Source organism: Pezoporus flaviventris, unplaced genomic scaffold, assembly GCF_033815535.1.
Source record: "Pezoporus flaviventris isolate CSIRO_AGI_PZ_B2104156 unplaced genomic scaffold, CSIRO_AGI_Pfla_v1 ptg000072l, whole genome shotgun sequence".
Classification (NCBI taxonomy): Eukaryota; Metazoa; Chordata; class Aves; order Psittaciformes; family Psittacidae; genus Pezoporus; species Pezoporus flaviventris.
Window position 1 is genome coordinate 4,812,473 of NW_026892620.1, and position 17,861 is coordinate 4,830,333.

General features: G+C 39.4%; 1 protein-coding gene across 6 annotated transcripts in view; it reads right to left on the bottom strand.

Annotated features, from left to right (window-relative positions):
• The window catches only part of MYO16 (myosin XVI), a 381,803-nt gene that overhangs the window by 47,503 nt on the left and 316,439 nt on the right, over positions 1-17,861 (bottom strand). For all 6 annotated transcript variants that reach the window (XM_061472784.1, XM_061472779.1, XM_061472778.1 and 3 more), the window contains one exon: positions 10,534-10,636. In XM_061472784.1, the coding sequence (XP_061328768.1) occupies positions 10,534-10,636 (103 nt within the window). The remainder of the gene's footprint in view (positions 1-10,533; positions 10,637-17,861) is intronic.

A 17,861-nucleotide genomic window follows, 5' to 3' on the forward strand; every position in this document is an offset into this window, starting at 1 on the left:
TCATCCTCATCTTCTTGAGCAGTGACATCCAACAACAGTTTTCACTTTTCTTCCTGTGCTTTCAAAATTCCCTTTTTGTCTGGTTGTCTTAGCACTCTGACTTCCTTCTTCATTCATTATCTGTTCTGTAGTTTGCTTCTTTCACAGAGCTTGCTAAATTTCCTTAGGAATCTTTCCTTTTGTCCCCACTTCTTTTTATTTCAAAAGTTCTAAGAAAAAGAGGTCGACCACTTTTTTTTTCAGTTTAAATTTAATTGTCTTTTAGACATCTAATCCTGTATCACAAACAAGCAAACTTTCCATGTTTTCCCAGCAAAATGTGTCAGTTTTCTCCTCCCTTCCCAACAAGCATTCCATTTTCATGCCTTCAACATTTTTTTCTAGGACACCATGACTCAACCTTGACTCCTCCTAGCAGATCTACTCCGTCACTAAACTCTGCAAATTATAGAATCATAGAATCGTTAGGGTTGGAAAGGACCTTAAGATCATCTAGTTCCAACCCCCCTGCCGTGGTCCCCTCGTGGCCCTTCTCTGGACTTGTTCCAACAGTTCCATGTCCTTTTTATGTTGAGGACACCAGAACTGCACACAACACTCCAGGTGAGGTCTTGCAAGAGCAGAGGAGAGGGGCAGGATCACCTCTTTCGACCTGCTGGTCACACTCCTTTTGATGCAGCCCAGGATACGGTTGGCTTTCTGGGCTGCAAGCGCACACTGAAGCCGGCTCATGTTCATTTTCTCATCAACCAACACCCCCAAGTCCTTCTCCGCAGGGCTGCTCTGAATCTCTTCTCTGCCCAACCTGCAGCTGTGCCTGGGATTGCTCTGACTGAGGTGTAGGACCTTGCACTTGTCATGGTTAAACCTCATGAGGTTGGCATCAGCCCACCTCACAAGTGTGTCAAGGTCCCTCTGGATGGCATTCCTTCCCTCCAGCCTATCAACTGAACCACACAGCTTGGTGTCATCGGCAAACTTGCTGAGGGCGCACTCAATCCCACTGTCCATGTCAGCGACAAAGATGTTAAACAAGACCGGTCCCAACACCGATCCCTGAGGGACACCACTCGTTACTGATCTCCAGCTGGACATTGAGCCATTGACCACAACTCTGTAATAACTGCTCATCAAACAACTGTTTTTTCCATCCATCTTGTCAGAACACATATTGAACTTTTCTTACTACTGTCTTTGCCTACTAAACCCTCCATTTCTTGCTCACATCATCTTATTATTCTATAAGAATAAATGAATTATTATTCATATGGTTAACTGTAATTAAATTATCACGTAGTTATAATTAACATTTGCATCTGAGTAGTTCTCAGGCAACTACAGCCTAGATACAAATACTTAAAAATACTTTCTACCCTGTTTATGTTTTCTCTTTATACTCTGCTTTTCCTTTCCACAAACCCTCAATATCACTTTGAAGCCCTCTTTCCCTCCTCTGTTTCAGGACTATGCCAAATCATACATTTCTTCCTCATTTCTGCCTCTTTTCCACCATTCCTCAAACTGATTGTTTCTTCCCTTACTTCCTCACTGGAAGTCTCTAAAACATTTCTCTCTACTAGGGCAATATTATGGTACTCTGACAATAGAAAAGGGAAAGAAAAGTTACATTCTGAAATATTAAAAAAGCCCGGATTATTAGCAGTGCTCATGGCAAAATAAAGAACCCCATTCTTGATTAGTCTCATAATTAACACACTGGCTACATTTAGGCTATATTGCAAATGTGTAGTTTAACTAAACATTAAGTTGCAATTTATTTTGCAGTGTGCAGTCACAAAATCACAGTCAAGACAATTACTTAAGCTTATGGTTAGTTAAGCTACAAGTATCTGGCACTATAGAATCACAAAGCTGGCTAGGGGACACACAAAGCATTACTGCTCTTTTCTCCTGTCCTGCACCCTAGGAACAATAAAAATGGAGTTATAGTGGCATTGCTTATGCTATGAACTTCATTAGTAGTAGCCTGCTACAATTTTTAAGGGAATGAAGGAACAGAAAATGTCAATACAAATTCATTTTTACTTTCAGATAAAAGCTATTTATAGATTTAACATCATATGTCAGGTCTATTGGGAACAGAGGTCTCAATAGGAACTGCTATAACCCATTTGATTATGTTAGTATGGCTGGAGATCTGTGTTGCTCAGTCTTTGAACTAAATCTGATACCCTCTAAAGCTGACAGAGTAAAAGCTGGTCTCACTGTCCTTTGTACAGTTCTAGTGTTCAGTGAAAACAATAATGCTGAAGAACATTAGAATTTCATATGTCAGATATCAAAACATATTTTTGAGGCTGCTACCTGTCTTCATTCTGGTCTTTTCTCTAATCACAAAATGTTTCCTGCTTGCCTAGAGGAAAAAAAGGTTAAAATGTTCTTCCACTAAGGCACTCACTTTTCAGTACTTTCTGGACTACAAAGTGCTCTCATCTGAGTCTGAAATTTTAATGTCATTCAGACTCCTGTAGAAGTAAACCATCTGTGAATTACAGTCATAGTTATTTTAATTAGAAAGGCATTAGGGTTTTAAATGTTATTTTGCAAAATGACACATTTTTTAAAGATTAAGTAAAATTGTCATTGATGACTACCAAAGCTTCAATTACTGCTACAGGCCTCCTTTTTCTTCCTGGGAGGAAACAGAAAGGATGGGAGGGAGCTGTTCGTTCTCATCTTTTTTTTTTTTTTTTTTCTCCTTTTTCTCCCCCCCCCCCCTTCTTTTTTTTTTTTTTTACAGAAAAGGTGTAGGATGTAGAAGTACAGACATTCAAAACTATGGAATGTATGCTGAGATGGTGTGTAGGTGGCATGGAGGCAGTATTAGCTCATACTTAATAGGTGTCAAGGGAATCTGTAAGGCTGTTCTTTAGTTTAAAAAAGGCAATTTGTGGGAGTGCTGTGTGTTTCTGGCAGTACTTTCAAAATAGCTACCTACAAAAGACAGAGAACTATAATCTAATGATATTTTACACAATGACACACATTTTCACAGTGCATTAATGAAATGTAGGAAAAAGCCTTAAAACTATTGTAAAATGTGTCTTTTTGCAGTGTACATGTCTGCAAAAATATTATAACGACAAACACATTTACAGGGTACGGATCTCTTACAGGGACTGAAATGTTATTTTTAAAGGCTTACTCTCTCTGCTTTATTTGTTACCTTTTTTTTTTCACACATTTTAAGAGTCCTCCTTTGTCTCTCTCTGGCAAACCAGTGACCTTGCACCATGGTACATGCTGAATAAACTTTCAGTTTAGTATAGATTGTACGTAGACTCAATATAAAGTATCTGAGTAGTCCAGTATTCATGCAAATGGCATTAAGGATTTATGTAAGTGCTTGTCAGGCATTGGACTTTGGGGAGAAAAACTGTCATTCACAGTTTTGGGAAAGGGCATGAAAATAGTCGCTCCTTTTCCAAAAGCTGCATGAACCTCACGGCTCTTTTGACCTGTGAGGTGACAATAAGGACTGCCTTAGAGGAAAGGAAGTGATCACAAAATAGAAGATGCATGTAAGAAATACTCAAGTGAAGGAAACCCCACCCCAGTTTTATCTTATGGGATCTCTGTACTTACTGGACCTATCATTTTAGTCTTTCAAAGTTCTAGAAATACACACAGCACCAAAAGAAACAATATGAAAGTGTCTGTCTGTGTGAACTGAGAAATACAGGCAACTGGCACGAGGGACAGCAATGACAAACAAAATAAACCCTGAGGTTAGGCAATTGGAAAACTAAACCCAGACAACAGATGAACACTGAGACCAAATAATAAGCAAAGTATCTAGGAAAGAAAATAAGGGAAGAAAACAATAGAAAAGTGTCAAGAGATATAAAGGGGAGAAAAGGGGAGGGAGAGAGATGGAATGCAGATATGAGAGATCTGCATGCAAAAGATATCAGAATGAAATAGTTTGTAAGACTCATAAGCAAGCCCTGAAAAGTGGATGGAGAAAGGGATAAGTATATTCTATAGGCGAAAAAAAGATAGGAAGCAAAAATAGAGCTCTGTTTTTAAAGACTGAGAGCTTGTGAGCATTCTGAGGTCAAAGTGAACCATCCATCCCATTCTCTAGCCAAGAGGACAGGATGGACTTGGGCTGTGTGGCACAAAATAGTTGCTGAGAAAGACTGCAAGTGGTGGCTGGCCCAGGCCAGCCTTTTGGCAGTACTGGTGAGGTCTAAGCTCACTCTCTGGTGATTTCTGCTACTAACAAATTATTTCCAAAATATAATGGGATGATATAATGGGACAAAGATATAACAGGACAATATAAGTTTGCTGACATAATCCAAAGTATGAGGCAAATACAGACAGTGGTGTTTTGATCACTGTCCATTAGCCTGGAAAATCCTTCTGGGATTGCTGTTTGTTTGTTTGTTTGTTAAATGTGACCTTCATAATTTTAAAATTTCCTAAAAGAAAATTGACTCTTAAAATAAGTTATCCAAAACAAAGAGGAAATTGACTTCCAGCACAGTTAAAATTACTAAATGACTAATGAATAAATTGGCATACAATTTACGAGCACTCAAAATTTTCCTACTTGAGGGAAAAAATTAAGAATCCTTTATATATTACACTGCTTATAAAGTACTTAAGTACTTTATCATACCATGTACAAAGCAATTCCTATTTCAATACAGCATGACCACTTTCATTTTAAGCCAAAATAAACAGTTCTGTTTAAAAAACAAAAGTCTCTCTGAACTAAGCACACAACTTACATGTTTGATTTCATGTACTTCTGCTCATTTCTCTGATTTACTCATATTCCACTTATAACAGAATCACGGAATCCCACGGGTTGGAAGGGACCTCAAAAGATCATCTAGTCCAACCCCCCTGCAAGAGCAGGGTAACCTAGAGTACATCACACAGGAACTTGTCCAGGCAGGCCTTGAGTATATCCAATGTAGGAGACTCCACAACCCCCCTGGGCAACCTGTTCCAGTGCTCTGTCACTCTCACAGTAAAGAAATTTTTCCTGATGTTCACATGGAACCTCCTATGCTCCAGTTTACACGCATTGCCCCTTGTCCTGTCACTGGACATCACTGAAAAAAACCTACCTCCATCATCCTGACACTCACCCTTTACATATTTGTAAACATTGATGAGGTCACCCCTCAGTCTCCTCTTCTCCAAACTATAGAGACCCAGCTCCCTCAGCCTCTCCTCATAAGGGAGATGTTCCACTCCCTTAATCACCTTTGTGGCTCTGCGCTGGACTCTCTCCAGCAGGTCCCTGTCCTTCTTGAACTGAGGGGCCCAGAACTGGACACAGCATTCCAGATGCGGTCTCACCAAGGCGGAGTAGAGGGGGAGGAGAACCTCTCTCGACCTACTAACCACACCCTTTCTAATGCACCATTGAACACCTTGGCCACAAGGGCACATTGCTGGCTCATGGTCATCCTCCTACCCACCAGGACCCCCAGGTCCCTTTCCCCTTCACTACTGTCCAGCAGGTCAGCCCCTAACCTGTACTGGTACATGGGGTTGTTCTTCCCCAGATGCAAGACTCTACACCTTCCCTTGTTGAATTTCATCAAGTTCCTCTCCGCCCAACTCTCCAGCCTGTCCAGGTCTTGCTGAATGGCAACACAGCCCTCTGGTGTGTCAGCCACTCCTCCCAGTTTAGTATCATCAGCGAACTTGCTGAGGGTACACTTAGTTCCCTCATCCAGGTTCTATAGTCTTCTATTTAATCATAAATATACTTTCCCCAAAAGAACTCTAGTATGCTAATATTGTATATTAATATATTGAAATAAAAAGAATACTTAAAAAAACAGCTGTATCAAATCCAGCAAATGAAACACCTGTAGATCAGTATATAAAATCTGGTTCTCTTTGTGACTGGTAAGAACTGTGGATCAGACTTCATTTTCTTTCTCCAGTTCTAGATGTGCTAGAAGAATTTAAAATCTCCAGATGGACTTCTGGGATTTCTTTTTACTGAGGGCTTATTCTCTGCTTTAACATTCTTTTGAGTGGAAGTTTAATAATACAGCTCCACACTGGCAAGGAACACTTCTCCAGAAACACTGCAGGCTCCTCAAACAACTTTAGAAGTCTCTGCAGTTGTACAAATGTGAACTGGCACTAACAGAGTATCTACGTCATGCAACCACCTGATGCTGCTTTGGAACTTCATAAAAACATTCTGACTGACTTGCCTGTACTGCTTATTTCATACCTGATGAGTTTTTTGTTCATCCCATTTAAACTTACTCCTTCCAAAATGAGTGACTTGTGCTCAGAATTCAAGGCTACTGATATAGATGGAATCATTGTGTATTCAAAGAAGCAGGCTAAAAACTGGAGAGAGAAACTAAGACACAGCTTTTATTAGACATTTTTAAGGATTGCTATTTTTTAACCAGACAAGCATATCTAGCAGCTAAAGGCTGAAAGATTCACTTTTAGTGAAGTTTGGACTTTGCAGTGCTTGTATTTAACAGCTGCACTATATAGCAAGTGCAAATTAAACTGATGTTTTGTTTTACTTCAGGTATAATACTAGTTGTTTGGATTTCAGCAAGCCCCATCTGAAGTAACTGAGAAGGGTTAATTGCAGGCCACTGACCTTAGTGAAACAAAATGTAAAGTTCCAAGTTTTGATGTGAAGGCTCACTAAGCTATGAGCTAACTCTCCTTTACTGAATTTATATTTGCAAGCTTAACAGTGTGAGGAATGATAATCCAAACAAATGAAAGTTTTCTTATGTCAGTAAAAAGAGCCAAGGACTGCTTGTGCCTTGTACTTCTCCCGAAGCATGATAATGTTTGCAAGCTAGTCATGCTATTGGGATTGCAGGTTTTGCTTATACATCACTGCATGATAATAAATGAACACAGCACTGAAAATGTGGGCTTCCTAATGTAAAGGCCTTCAGACGTTCTGGAGGGTAGGACATTCTTCTGCTTTACATGGAGCAGCCAGTGCTTCCACTCAGTTTAACTCTAAAGTTACTACATATCGTCTTGTTCCTTCTAACATTAATAGCAAAACTCACTGACTTCTCTCCAGGGGTTAACAAGGTCTATTATGTTCACTCTGTCTGGAGTCAGAATGGTTTGTTTTGATTTAGAAATCTTATTTTCTTTCACATTAGGTGTGCTTAAAAGTCAGAGCAAGTAGCTAAACTTGCCATGATCAAGTATGTATTTAAGCTGAAAGAACACCTTATCTAGGCTGCACACAGTTGGGATGCAAAAACTGCCTTTTGTCAGTAGCTCTGTGCTTTCATAATTTCTGCAGTTAAGCTAAATGCATGACTGAAACTTCACGGTATGCCAGCTTCAATGAAACAGCTTTTTTATTGTCCTTGTTCAGTTATCTCCAGCTCAGCTTACCCGAGGAACAGCAACATTTCATAAACCTATCAACTCTTCCCTAATAAATACTTTCTTCTCACACGGAAGCTGCTGAATCAACCACCAAACATTGGCTGATAGTGTTTGCTCTTGTGCTCTACTAAATGGTAGAAAATAAACCAAAATTGGATTCTGGTACTGGAACTTCTTTAGTTGTTCTCCATTTCTAAACAGACTGACTGCAGTGTTTACAAAAGAAAAAAAGAATTTGTTCTGTAAGTAGGCTCTGGGGCTTGTTGTTTTGTTGGTTAATAAAACACTCTCCAAACACAACTTACATGAGAAGGAAAAGTTGAATTGTCAAGCAGGAAATAAATACAAAGAAACAATTTTTTTAACTCACTGTCGTGCTCTCACTTCAGAACACAGATTTACTTTCCCCTCCCCCAAGGTGGTATCACCTTTCACAAAATGGGATGGTGGGGTACATTATCAGAAGGAAGTTAAATAAAGTATCATCCAGATTCACTCAGCTGTAAAGTCCAGATCTTTCATTTTCCCTCTCTGCTGGGGCATTTACTGGCAACCTCATCCTCTGATGATGACATGTAAGCAGGAGGCTGATTTCAGATGTGAGTTGCTTTCTCCTGAACTTCATCATTTTTGATGAGGCTATTTTGGCTATCTATTTTTTTTGTCAATTTATCTACCTGAATCTGCAAGAGCTCTTCAGGTAAGTGCAGGTAACAGTGTTGGGAAGACATTTTTTGACTTATTCATGAACCCCTGCATCAAATAGATATTCAGCTCCAGGAGTGACTCATTTGAAGTAGTTATGGCTGCCAACAGTGGCTGAATAAAATGGTTATATGTGTAACCCCTTGCTTCTTGGATGATTTTAGTGATGCGCTACAGATGACTCTTTTCCTCTGGCTTCACTAGCTGACACCACCTTGGGCTCCTAATTCCTTTTTTCCTTTCTTCCCCCTCCTTCTCACTTTTAATTTTTTTTGAATTTTTTTTTTTTTCACAGTCCTGTGCTGTAAAAGCATTGGGGAGGGCACTCCTGACAACTGCAGATTGTATAAGCTTCCTCATTTAGATTGTTATTTAAAGTTCAACTTTCATGATTAGTCAAATGAATCAAAAAGATAATTGAGAGACAGCGATTATGTGACACATACATTAGTCATATTGTTGATAGTTGGATATATGGGTTTGTATTACCTACACAAAATGTGTCTATGTCAAGCTTGTATTCACTGGGCATTTGTCTTCAAGAAATTGGACCTAGAGTGAATTTTCTCCTAGATTTTTCTTTTATTATTATAATCTTTCCAACTGTTTGTCATAGCTCTCTTTGGCTTGAAAAAGGTCTAAAGAGAAGGTCACTCATTTTTTCAGACCCTGTTCATTTCAGCTTAGTCAGTTGCCATGTGCTGCTTATTCACTGTGTGACAACAGTGTATCTTTCACCCCCAAACCTTCCTATTCCGTTTAACTTACCAGTGTCTCATAAGAATTGTTTCTTTTTGGTTTGAAGAACAATGCATTATGCACTGCTGTAGTTTTGCACACCTGACTTCTCCTGATGTTAATGAGATTCTGGAGTCAGAACCTCTCAAATGTGGTTGAGACCACAAGCTTCAGTCCTCTGCATGATGGAGGGATTCTGGTTTGTGATTTCCTTTTTACATTTTTTGTCTTTCAAGGTTTCAGGCTTGTTTTCAAACTCCAATCACTACAGAACCACTAGTCTTGAGCTGCAGGCTTTCACTGATAGCCAACTGCTTTTTTTCTCATGCTGTAACGCTGTTACTGGCTCCTGGGGAAAAAAACTCCACAGGCTCTGTGTTTTGTGACTGAAGCACAAGATGCAATTACTGTTACACAGCTTTTGCCCAATGCCACTTTTTTAGCACCACACAACTTCTGAAGCTTAGCGGTATTCACAGTTCCAGGTACTTGTAGTGAAAGTACAGCTTATAGATATTAATGATTATTTTTATAGGGAACCTTGTGAAAAGGAGGCAGAATATACCCCAGAGATGACTTAAGAAACCTGGGTAAGGAAAGCAAGTCTATCTTAATACTGCTATCTTTTTCAGGGTCCATCCTTTTGCTCTTTGCTATTGAGGGAGCGGGGCTACACATGGTTACTACTTCCTTTAGTGACTAAAAGAAGACTTAAATTTTGACCAAAGGGAAATCTTATGCATCCAAGTGCATGTGATAATGCAAGTGTGCTTCCAGCTTAGCAGGGACCTACCTATTTTCCTATTATAACTAAGAAATGTGGGCCACTGAGAAACACCTATAGCACAAAGTCCAACACACTCCTTGTCCTTCATAAACAGTTGCAGAAACTTGTTGTGGTCATCTTAATGTTTAGAGGTCATACTTGAACTAGAAGACCTGTGCTAACCCTGTCCTTTAATATTCTCAAAGAAGCCTATAGGAGACTCTTAACCACTGCCCAGTCCCTAAACTTCATACTTGCCCCTGAAACTGGTATGGATGCTTCTCTGGTGGAATAGATTTCAGTCCTCCTAGGTTAGGCTGAAGCTCACACTGCCTGGGAAAATGCTCTACACATTAAGTCCCAGAAAGCTTCCCTTCTGTACAATAGCTTGTATAGTGTGCAAAAAAAATCATTATTTTCTTTAGAAATTGCACGTTAAAAAAATCATTCCTCCTCAATTACAAAGCTACCCAAAGCAGATAACCTTAGGTACTTTGTTCTATCTCTGGATCAGCATGCTAGTGCCTACCAAGGCACTGACTAGGTGTGAAGTCCTAATTATTTGTTTATGACAGTATAGCATTTAGTATAGGATTTTACATAAAGGTGCAGGTTTTTTTTTTGTAATTCAGAAATCATTCAATCACTAACATGTACAGCAGATATCTTTAAAAGCCTGGCTGCTAATTTACACAACGTACATGCTTAATTGAAATCTTTTCCTTCCCACAAGAATACACTGCTTTTTCGACACAATGATCACAGCTACTCATATGCTAGAAAACTCAGAAAATAGTTCAATTCTATCCCAAGGCATATATTAAATGTCAAAAGAATATGTTTCTGTGCAAAGAAGCTGGTGGCTTGCCACAATGAAAATGACTCAGCTAGCTTGTTTAACGAATGGTATTTTAATTGCTTTGTAGATCACAAACCTGCCAGCCTTGTAATTTACACTGCTGAAGAACAAGACGACATCTCTCCTTGGCAGACAACTTCTTCTTCTCTCCTGCTTCTGTATCAGCCAAATCTTTATACCTAGAAAAATCAACAGACGTAGAGTTACTCTAATGTTGGCCTGGTTGACATCTTTGCAGAAATTATCAGTTTTCCTTTGACTCTCAAATCTTTGGTATCTGAACTGGAAGCTTAGGATTCTGCTAAGGATGAATTAAACAAGAAGGCCAAACACTTTAAATCTTGTATATTATTAGACATGACCTTGGTTATTAACAGTATTGGACAAGTGATGCCTAAAACCCAGATTTGCTTCCTGTCAGTTCTTTGGATGCTTCAGTGCAAATCAGTGCAGAAGGAATGCAAAGCTTCACCAACTGATTTCATTGGTACTAAATCAGGTCACTGGAATGAGGAAAATATTTTTTCAGGATGTGTCATATGACATACGCCTAGTAAGGAGCAATTCATAAGAAAGTGACATTGATACAAATGTTTTCCATCAGTCTGAAATAATTCTTTTCTTAATTTCAAACTGAAAGTCTTATAGCAAAGAAACTTTAAGGATCAGTTTATGCTATTGGAAAGAAGATCAAGAGAAGGCTTGATTACAGCGTGAAGTACCTTCAGAAACAAAATGCTAGATATTAAAGGGCTCTTTGATGTATGAGACAAAAGAACTAATGTAGGAAACTTCAGTCATACAAAGTCAAATACAGGATAAAATTAAAATTTTAACTGTGCACTTATAACAACATATTACTAAAGAAACTGATAGATTTTATACATCTTGATGCTTCATATTATTACTATACTTTCCTGAAGGTATTCCTCAGTCTATATCTGACTGCATGTAATGAGCTGGAATGCTTTTTCATTATAAAAAAACAATTTTTGAAATGAAAGATTTTGCAAATGTGTCACTTTTGATTACGCTCCCAATGAAACAGGTGTAAGTTTTGAAGTTTGCATGCTAACTGTATTTCCTGACATCTTATTTATTTGGTTCCTTTACAGCTGATTTCACCTATAGCCCTGCTGCAGTCCAAAACTCTGCTGTCTTGGGACCACTCACACAGACCACAGCAAGCAAAGCTGCAAGGCTGGAATGACTTCAATGGTCCCTGAAGCTGTAGCAACTCTGTAGCAACATCTGCAGAAAAGTGCTCTAAGACCAGATTTCACCTAGACTTCTAGTTTTCTGGACCTGCACAGACCTTTGGGAATCTCAGCTCCTGCAGTCTGGAAATGTTCTCTGGCCTTGTAGCAGTCCTTCTGAGGACTCCATGGCTACATCTACACTAGTAAATGAAATGTAAGAGGGATTATTTCTCTGGCATCTGGCAAAAAAAACAGCCTATTTATTAAATATTCTGCTATGTTCTATTAAACTCTGTCACCTTCCAACACAGTGTAGCCACAACTAAGCTGTGTTCTGGGCCTGGTCACTAGCCTGTCCTAATTCCCAAATTGTACCCAGGAACTGTTTGGAGAAATGCTGGTTTGAAGATGCCGAAACCTCACCAAAGATCCTTTTGGTTACTCTAACGCTCCATACTGGCAGTAGAAAACTGTGGATCCTACTTTTCCAATTGTTCAAATAGATGTATGGTCATGAAGACATTTGTTTTATCAACTGCTATTAAGGCTGGGGCTACCTTGCTTCCATGCCTGTATCAACTGAATTTTCTTAGAAATCATGGAGAACAAGAGGTGTTAGAGAGACAACTACTGGAAAGCTTAGCAACTGCTGACTGAAACAAAGATGATTCAGCATTGAATCACAATGCATGAAGAAGTAACTCAGAAAGTGGTCAGCCTGAAACTCACTCACAGCAGAAACCTGAAGAAATGTGTTTCATTCCTGAAACAGAGCCAAATTAAAATTTAAAAGGTCAAATTCTAAGTTTGGATCAGATTTACTTTAGATCCATGCAAATCACAGGACTCAAGGATAACTATTCTTTACAATCTGTATTATACAGGAAGCCAGACAAAAAAGATCCACTGCTTTTCCCCAGCTTTAAAAGTCTCTGAAATTCTACCATATTATCCTGGAAGTCTAATTAGAGTTCACAATTCCCTCTTAACCATTAAAGCAAGCTCAATCTTAGAAAAGGAAGAAGGGCTAATGGTTGTGGTAGCAGAAAAAGAGCTACCTCTGGAAATTTAATTCCTCCACAAACTTCCTCTGTGAACATAGCAAGTTATATGGAAGATGATCTACCTTTTCCTATGCCAGACACTGAAAAGCTACCCTCCTAGCCTGAGTTAGTCATCTTGTTCTCAAGACAAGTCTCTGAAGATAGGTATTTCCATAAAGTGACTTGTTCTATACATCCTAGATATTTTTATTAAAATGAGAAGAGATTGCCCTCTGGAGGTGCCTTTCTCTGTTGATCATAGATAGAAATCCAGGCTGGATGGATGCTTGTTGCATTCCGAGTGGTTGAGAGGAAACTCATCTTTAGGTCTACTTCTCTGTCCGACTTACTCATATGCAGAGTAACTAACAGAACTTCCTTATTTCTTCTATTTCTCTCATTTGAATATACTGGCTATCTAAGCACCTAGCATGAAAAAGCACCTTTAGGCCTGCTGTCTTTATCTGCTATCACAGATCAATCATTTTTATCTTGTATAAGGCTGCTTAAACAAAATTAACACAAAATTTGTAGCCATTTTTCAGCCAGAATGGTTCCCTGATTTGATTCTTTGCCCAGTTGTGCAACCAGCATTAACACCAGGGAAATAATAGGAATGGGTAAGTGCGAATGAGCAGATCACACCTGTTAGCGGCATCTCCAATATGTTCTGGACAAAAGTGGTGGTCTGCTCACAAGCTTATTTGATTTATAAGCTTATTTGATCTTTTTTTGTGCTTGATTTTAAATGAGAGAAAATATTTAAAGTTTCTTCAGTATTTTTTCCTTTTGGGGAGATAACCACACACTACAGCTTTGGCTTAAATTTATTTTGTATTTTAAACTTGCAATTACCTTCAGTAAAAAAATATGTTAAAAAGAAAGCAAACCAAAAGTGACAATAAACTAACATGTAAAGAAATAAAATCTTATAAGTGAGACATTATTATCAAAATGAAAAGCGACATATCTTTAGTGCATTAGATCCCTTCTACTGTGAACTGAGTATGTGTTGCCATGTAGACACAATAATTTAATGTCCTCTTAAATTTAACCCTTTCATGGTCTCCAAGAATAGCAAAAGCGCTTACTATTTTTCAAATTCACTGTATCACAGAAAACAGTTATAAAAATACTGAATTTATGGTGCAGGCTTGCACTGGTAAACTAGAGTTACTTGCAAACAACAGGGCTTGCTTCTGGGGAAATGCAATCTGGAGAGTCTTTGAAACTTTTCTTTATCTGAGAATTCTTCCCCTACCACTGCAGTCTTAGTTCCCTCTGAAATCAATGAACAACCTCAACTAACCACCGGGCTTCTTCTCACTGACATGTCATACATTGTGCCCCAAGTAAATAATGCAGAGTGTATTTGTAAGGCTTTAAAGAGGATTTTGAGGAAGTCAGTGAGCACATCAAGTGCTACCTTGCCAAAAATGTCTTCAGGTGAAATACACTTCAGCTGAACTTGGATTGATGAGTTGGTTGTCTAGACTTTCCTAAAAGGTAGTAGAAGACACTATTCAGGTGTCATACATGCTACTGTAATATTGATGTCTAAAATAGGTCAGATGAATTGTGCACTGAAAGACCTCCATTTCTTTCTACTGAGTATAAAAATAGTCTATGCTCTTGACTCTAGCATGGACATGTAATATTAGAAAAAGTGAAACTATCATCTCCTAGCTGTTTCAAATAGATGATAAAATGCAATATTTCATGGCCCAGCCAGAGCAACTAATTCACTAAGGCATTCAAACCAAAATACAAACCAGGGAGATTTAAAGAATTAAGCTGAATCAACACCCCTCCACCACCGTGTCAAAGACTAATGTAGTGTTGATTAGGAAACAAAGGCAAGAGCTCTTCCAGTTACAAGTTGAGACAGGGAACACTACCATCTAGGGTACTCTGTCCACTGCCCCTCCAAAGGAAATCAAGGTGAGAGAAGCTCTTTTTTTTTTTTCTTTCCTTTTTCTTTTTGTCCTTAGCACTCTCCTTGTCCTAACTTGTCATTTTTATACACCTAACCAGAAGAAAGACCTTTTGGCTAGACAGGCTAGCACTGTGAACATGTACCGACTGGCCAGGATAGTCTGGTGTTGCAGCAGCTGTGCTCTGACCTCTATTCCTTTGCTTCTCAATGATGCTCTTTATCAGGGAGATTTTTTGTTTGTTTGGACTAGATACTGCTGCCAATGCCTTCAGGTAGGTTGTGAATATGGAAAACTCAGTTCTCTTGGATCTTCACAGATAAGGATGTTATCTGATCATTTTCTCCCTCACTTCCCTAAGTGCACAGCTGACAAGATCCAGCAGGCTGTTTTTCCCTGAGACAGAATATTCTCCAGTTGAGGTTATGGCACAGTAACCCACAGTAATATTCTAAGGCTCAGCACGCTATTTGATTTACACGGAGTGTGCACAAATAGGCTGCAGGGCTGTACTCCCAGCTCTGTGTGCACAGCAAATCTTTAAGCATTGAAATAAACACCGCACACTCCATTTCAAGAGCACATCAACATGTGAAGAAGATACTGATGGAAAGAACATGGCAAGTACAAAGGGCACAAAAACAAGCAGCTCCAAATCAACAGCTTAAGCAACCCGCACAGATGGAACTGAAGCCTCAGAACTGGTTTTGCCATTTGTTTGTTTGTTTTCTGCTATTCTTTTTCTCAGGTCTCTCTCTTGCTTAGCTAAGAGAGACCAAAAATGACAAAGTCAGAGGTAGCTACTGACTTGCAATCCAATGTAAGAGGACAGCTTCTAGCACCAGAACTCAAATCTTGCCTGAAAGCAACTCCTTTCCAAGACTTTGTCTTGTTATTTAAAAAATAAAAATCACATATGGCTGGTATGTAACTGCTTTATAGGAGTACCAAGTAATATAATTGTAAGTTTTAAATATCTAAACACAATTTATGAAAGGAAAAATAATCAGTCCTGCCAGTGCAATTTATAAAGTTGCAGTTTCTTTTTCTCTTTCCTTTGTTTACTACAATGTATTCTGTTTGCCAAGTAAAATGGCATGATTTAATAAGATCTATTCAAAAGGTAATGAATAAAAGGCAGCAATCAAAATTAACTTGTATCCTGTATTTCTGCTGGGAGAAATGTAAAAATCGTCATCACAAAGGAGCAAAACCAGGTTGTGTTGATTTGCTAAATTCTATTTATTCTCTTTCTAAACTTCCTTTTTTCTTCCTTTGACAACCAGTAACAGATTGATGTATTATTATAACTGTAAAGTATGTGAAAGAGATGGACTTTGTTTGCAGAACTTGTCACTATGTGCTCATAACTCAGGATTTTTAGTTTTGTTTGTTTGGATTTAGGGAGGAAGGAGAGAGTGGGTTCAGCATAATTTGTATTTGAAATATCTATCAAATGAGAGCTGAAATATCTAGAGGACCTATCTACACAAGGTACAGAAGACAGAAAACCTAATAAAAAAAAAAAAAGGAAAAAGATGCCTGCAAATTTTTCAAGTAATAGAAACCTTATAAAAGCAGTCAGCAGCAAAGAACAGGGTGGAATTTTGATTAATGTTAGGTTTATATAATGGATACATATTCCACTTCCCTGTGTTATATTCCTTTTTCCTTTTTTTTTTCTTGAAGGAATAACCTAATTATTTTTGAAATATGAGGAAAATGGGAAATTCCATATAATTAGAAAGGGGGAAATAGATTATTAGAGTTTCCAAGAAAAGAAACGAAGTGATTCTGCCAATCTCTGTACAATACACAACATAAATATCTCATTATACAGCATAAATATTAACAACAAAAGCAAGTATTCAAAATTGGCTAAATAGGGAATTGCTGGGTATGCTCAAGTGGAAGAGGAGAGTTTACAGGTCATGGAAGGAGGGGCTGGCCACTTGGGAGGAATATAAGGCTGCTGCTAGAGGATGTAGGAAGGCAGCTAGGATGACTAAGGCCTCCTTAGAATTAAACCTGGCGAGAAGGGTCAAGGACAGCAAAAAGAGCTTTTTCAAATACATGGCAGATAAAACTAACACCAGAGGCAATGTAGGCCCACTGATGAACGGGATGGGTGCCCTGGTGACAGAAGATACAGAGATGGCAGAGTTACTGAATGCCTTCTTTGTCTCTGCCTACTCTGCTGCAGGCAGTCCTGAAGAGCCCTGTACCCCTGAGACCTTAGATGAAGTCAGGTCAATGGAGCGGTTTGTCTTAGTCGATGAGGAATGGGTTAGAGACCAGTTGAGCAATCTGGACATCCATAAATCCATGGGTCCAGATGGGATGCACCCGCGGGTGCTGAGGGAACTGGCGGAAGTCATTGCTAGACCACTCTCCATCATCTTTACCAAGTCTTGGGAAACGGGAGAGGTGCCTGAGGACTGGAGGAAAGCAAATGTCACTCCAGTCTTCAAAAAGGGCAAGAAGGAGGACCCGGGTAACTATAGGCCGGTCAGCCTCACCTCCATCCCTGGGAAAGTGATGGAACACCTTATCCTTGGTGCCATCTTAAGGCATATCAAGGATAAGAGGGTTATGAGGGGCAGTCAACATGGCTTCACCAAGGGGAAATCATGTTTGACCAATCTCTTAGCCTTTTATGAGGAAATAACACGGTGGATGGATGATGGCAGAGCGGTGGATGTGGTCTACCTTGACTTCAGCAAAGCATCTGACACAGTCTCCCACAGCATCCTCACAGCTAAATTGAGGAAGTGTGGTCTGGATGATCAGGTAGTGAGGTGGACTGCGAACTGGCTGAAGGAGAGAAGCCAGAGAGTTGTAGTCTATGGGGCGGAGTCTAGTTGGAGGCCTGTAACTAGTGGAGTGCCTCAAGGGTCAGTACTGGGACCGGTATTATTTAATATATTCATCAATGATTTAGATGAGGGAATTGAGTGTACTATCAGCAAGTTTGCTGATGACACTAAGCTGGGAGGAGTGGCTGACACGCCAGAAGGCTGTGCTGCCATCCAGCGAGACCTGGACAGGCTGGAGAGTTGGGCAGGGAGTAACTTGATGAAATATAACAAGGGAAAGTGTAGAGTCCTGCATCTGGGCAGGAACAACCCCAGGTTCCAGTATAGGTTGGGAAACGACCTGTTAGAGAGCAGTGTAGGGGAGAGGGACCTGGGGGTCCTAGTGGACGACAGGATGACCATGAGCCAACAC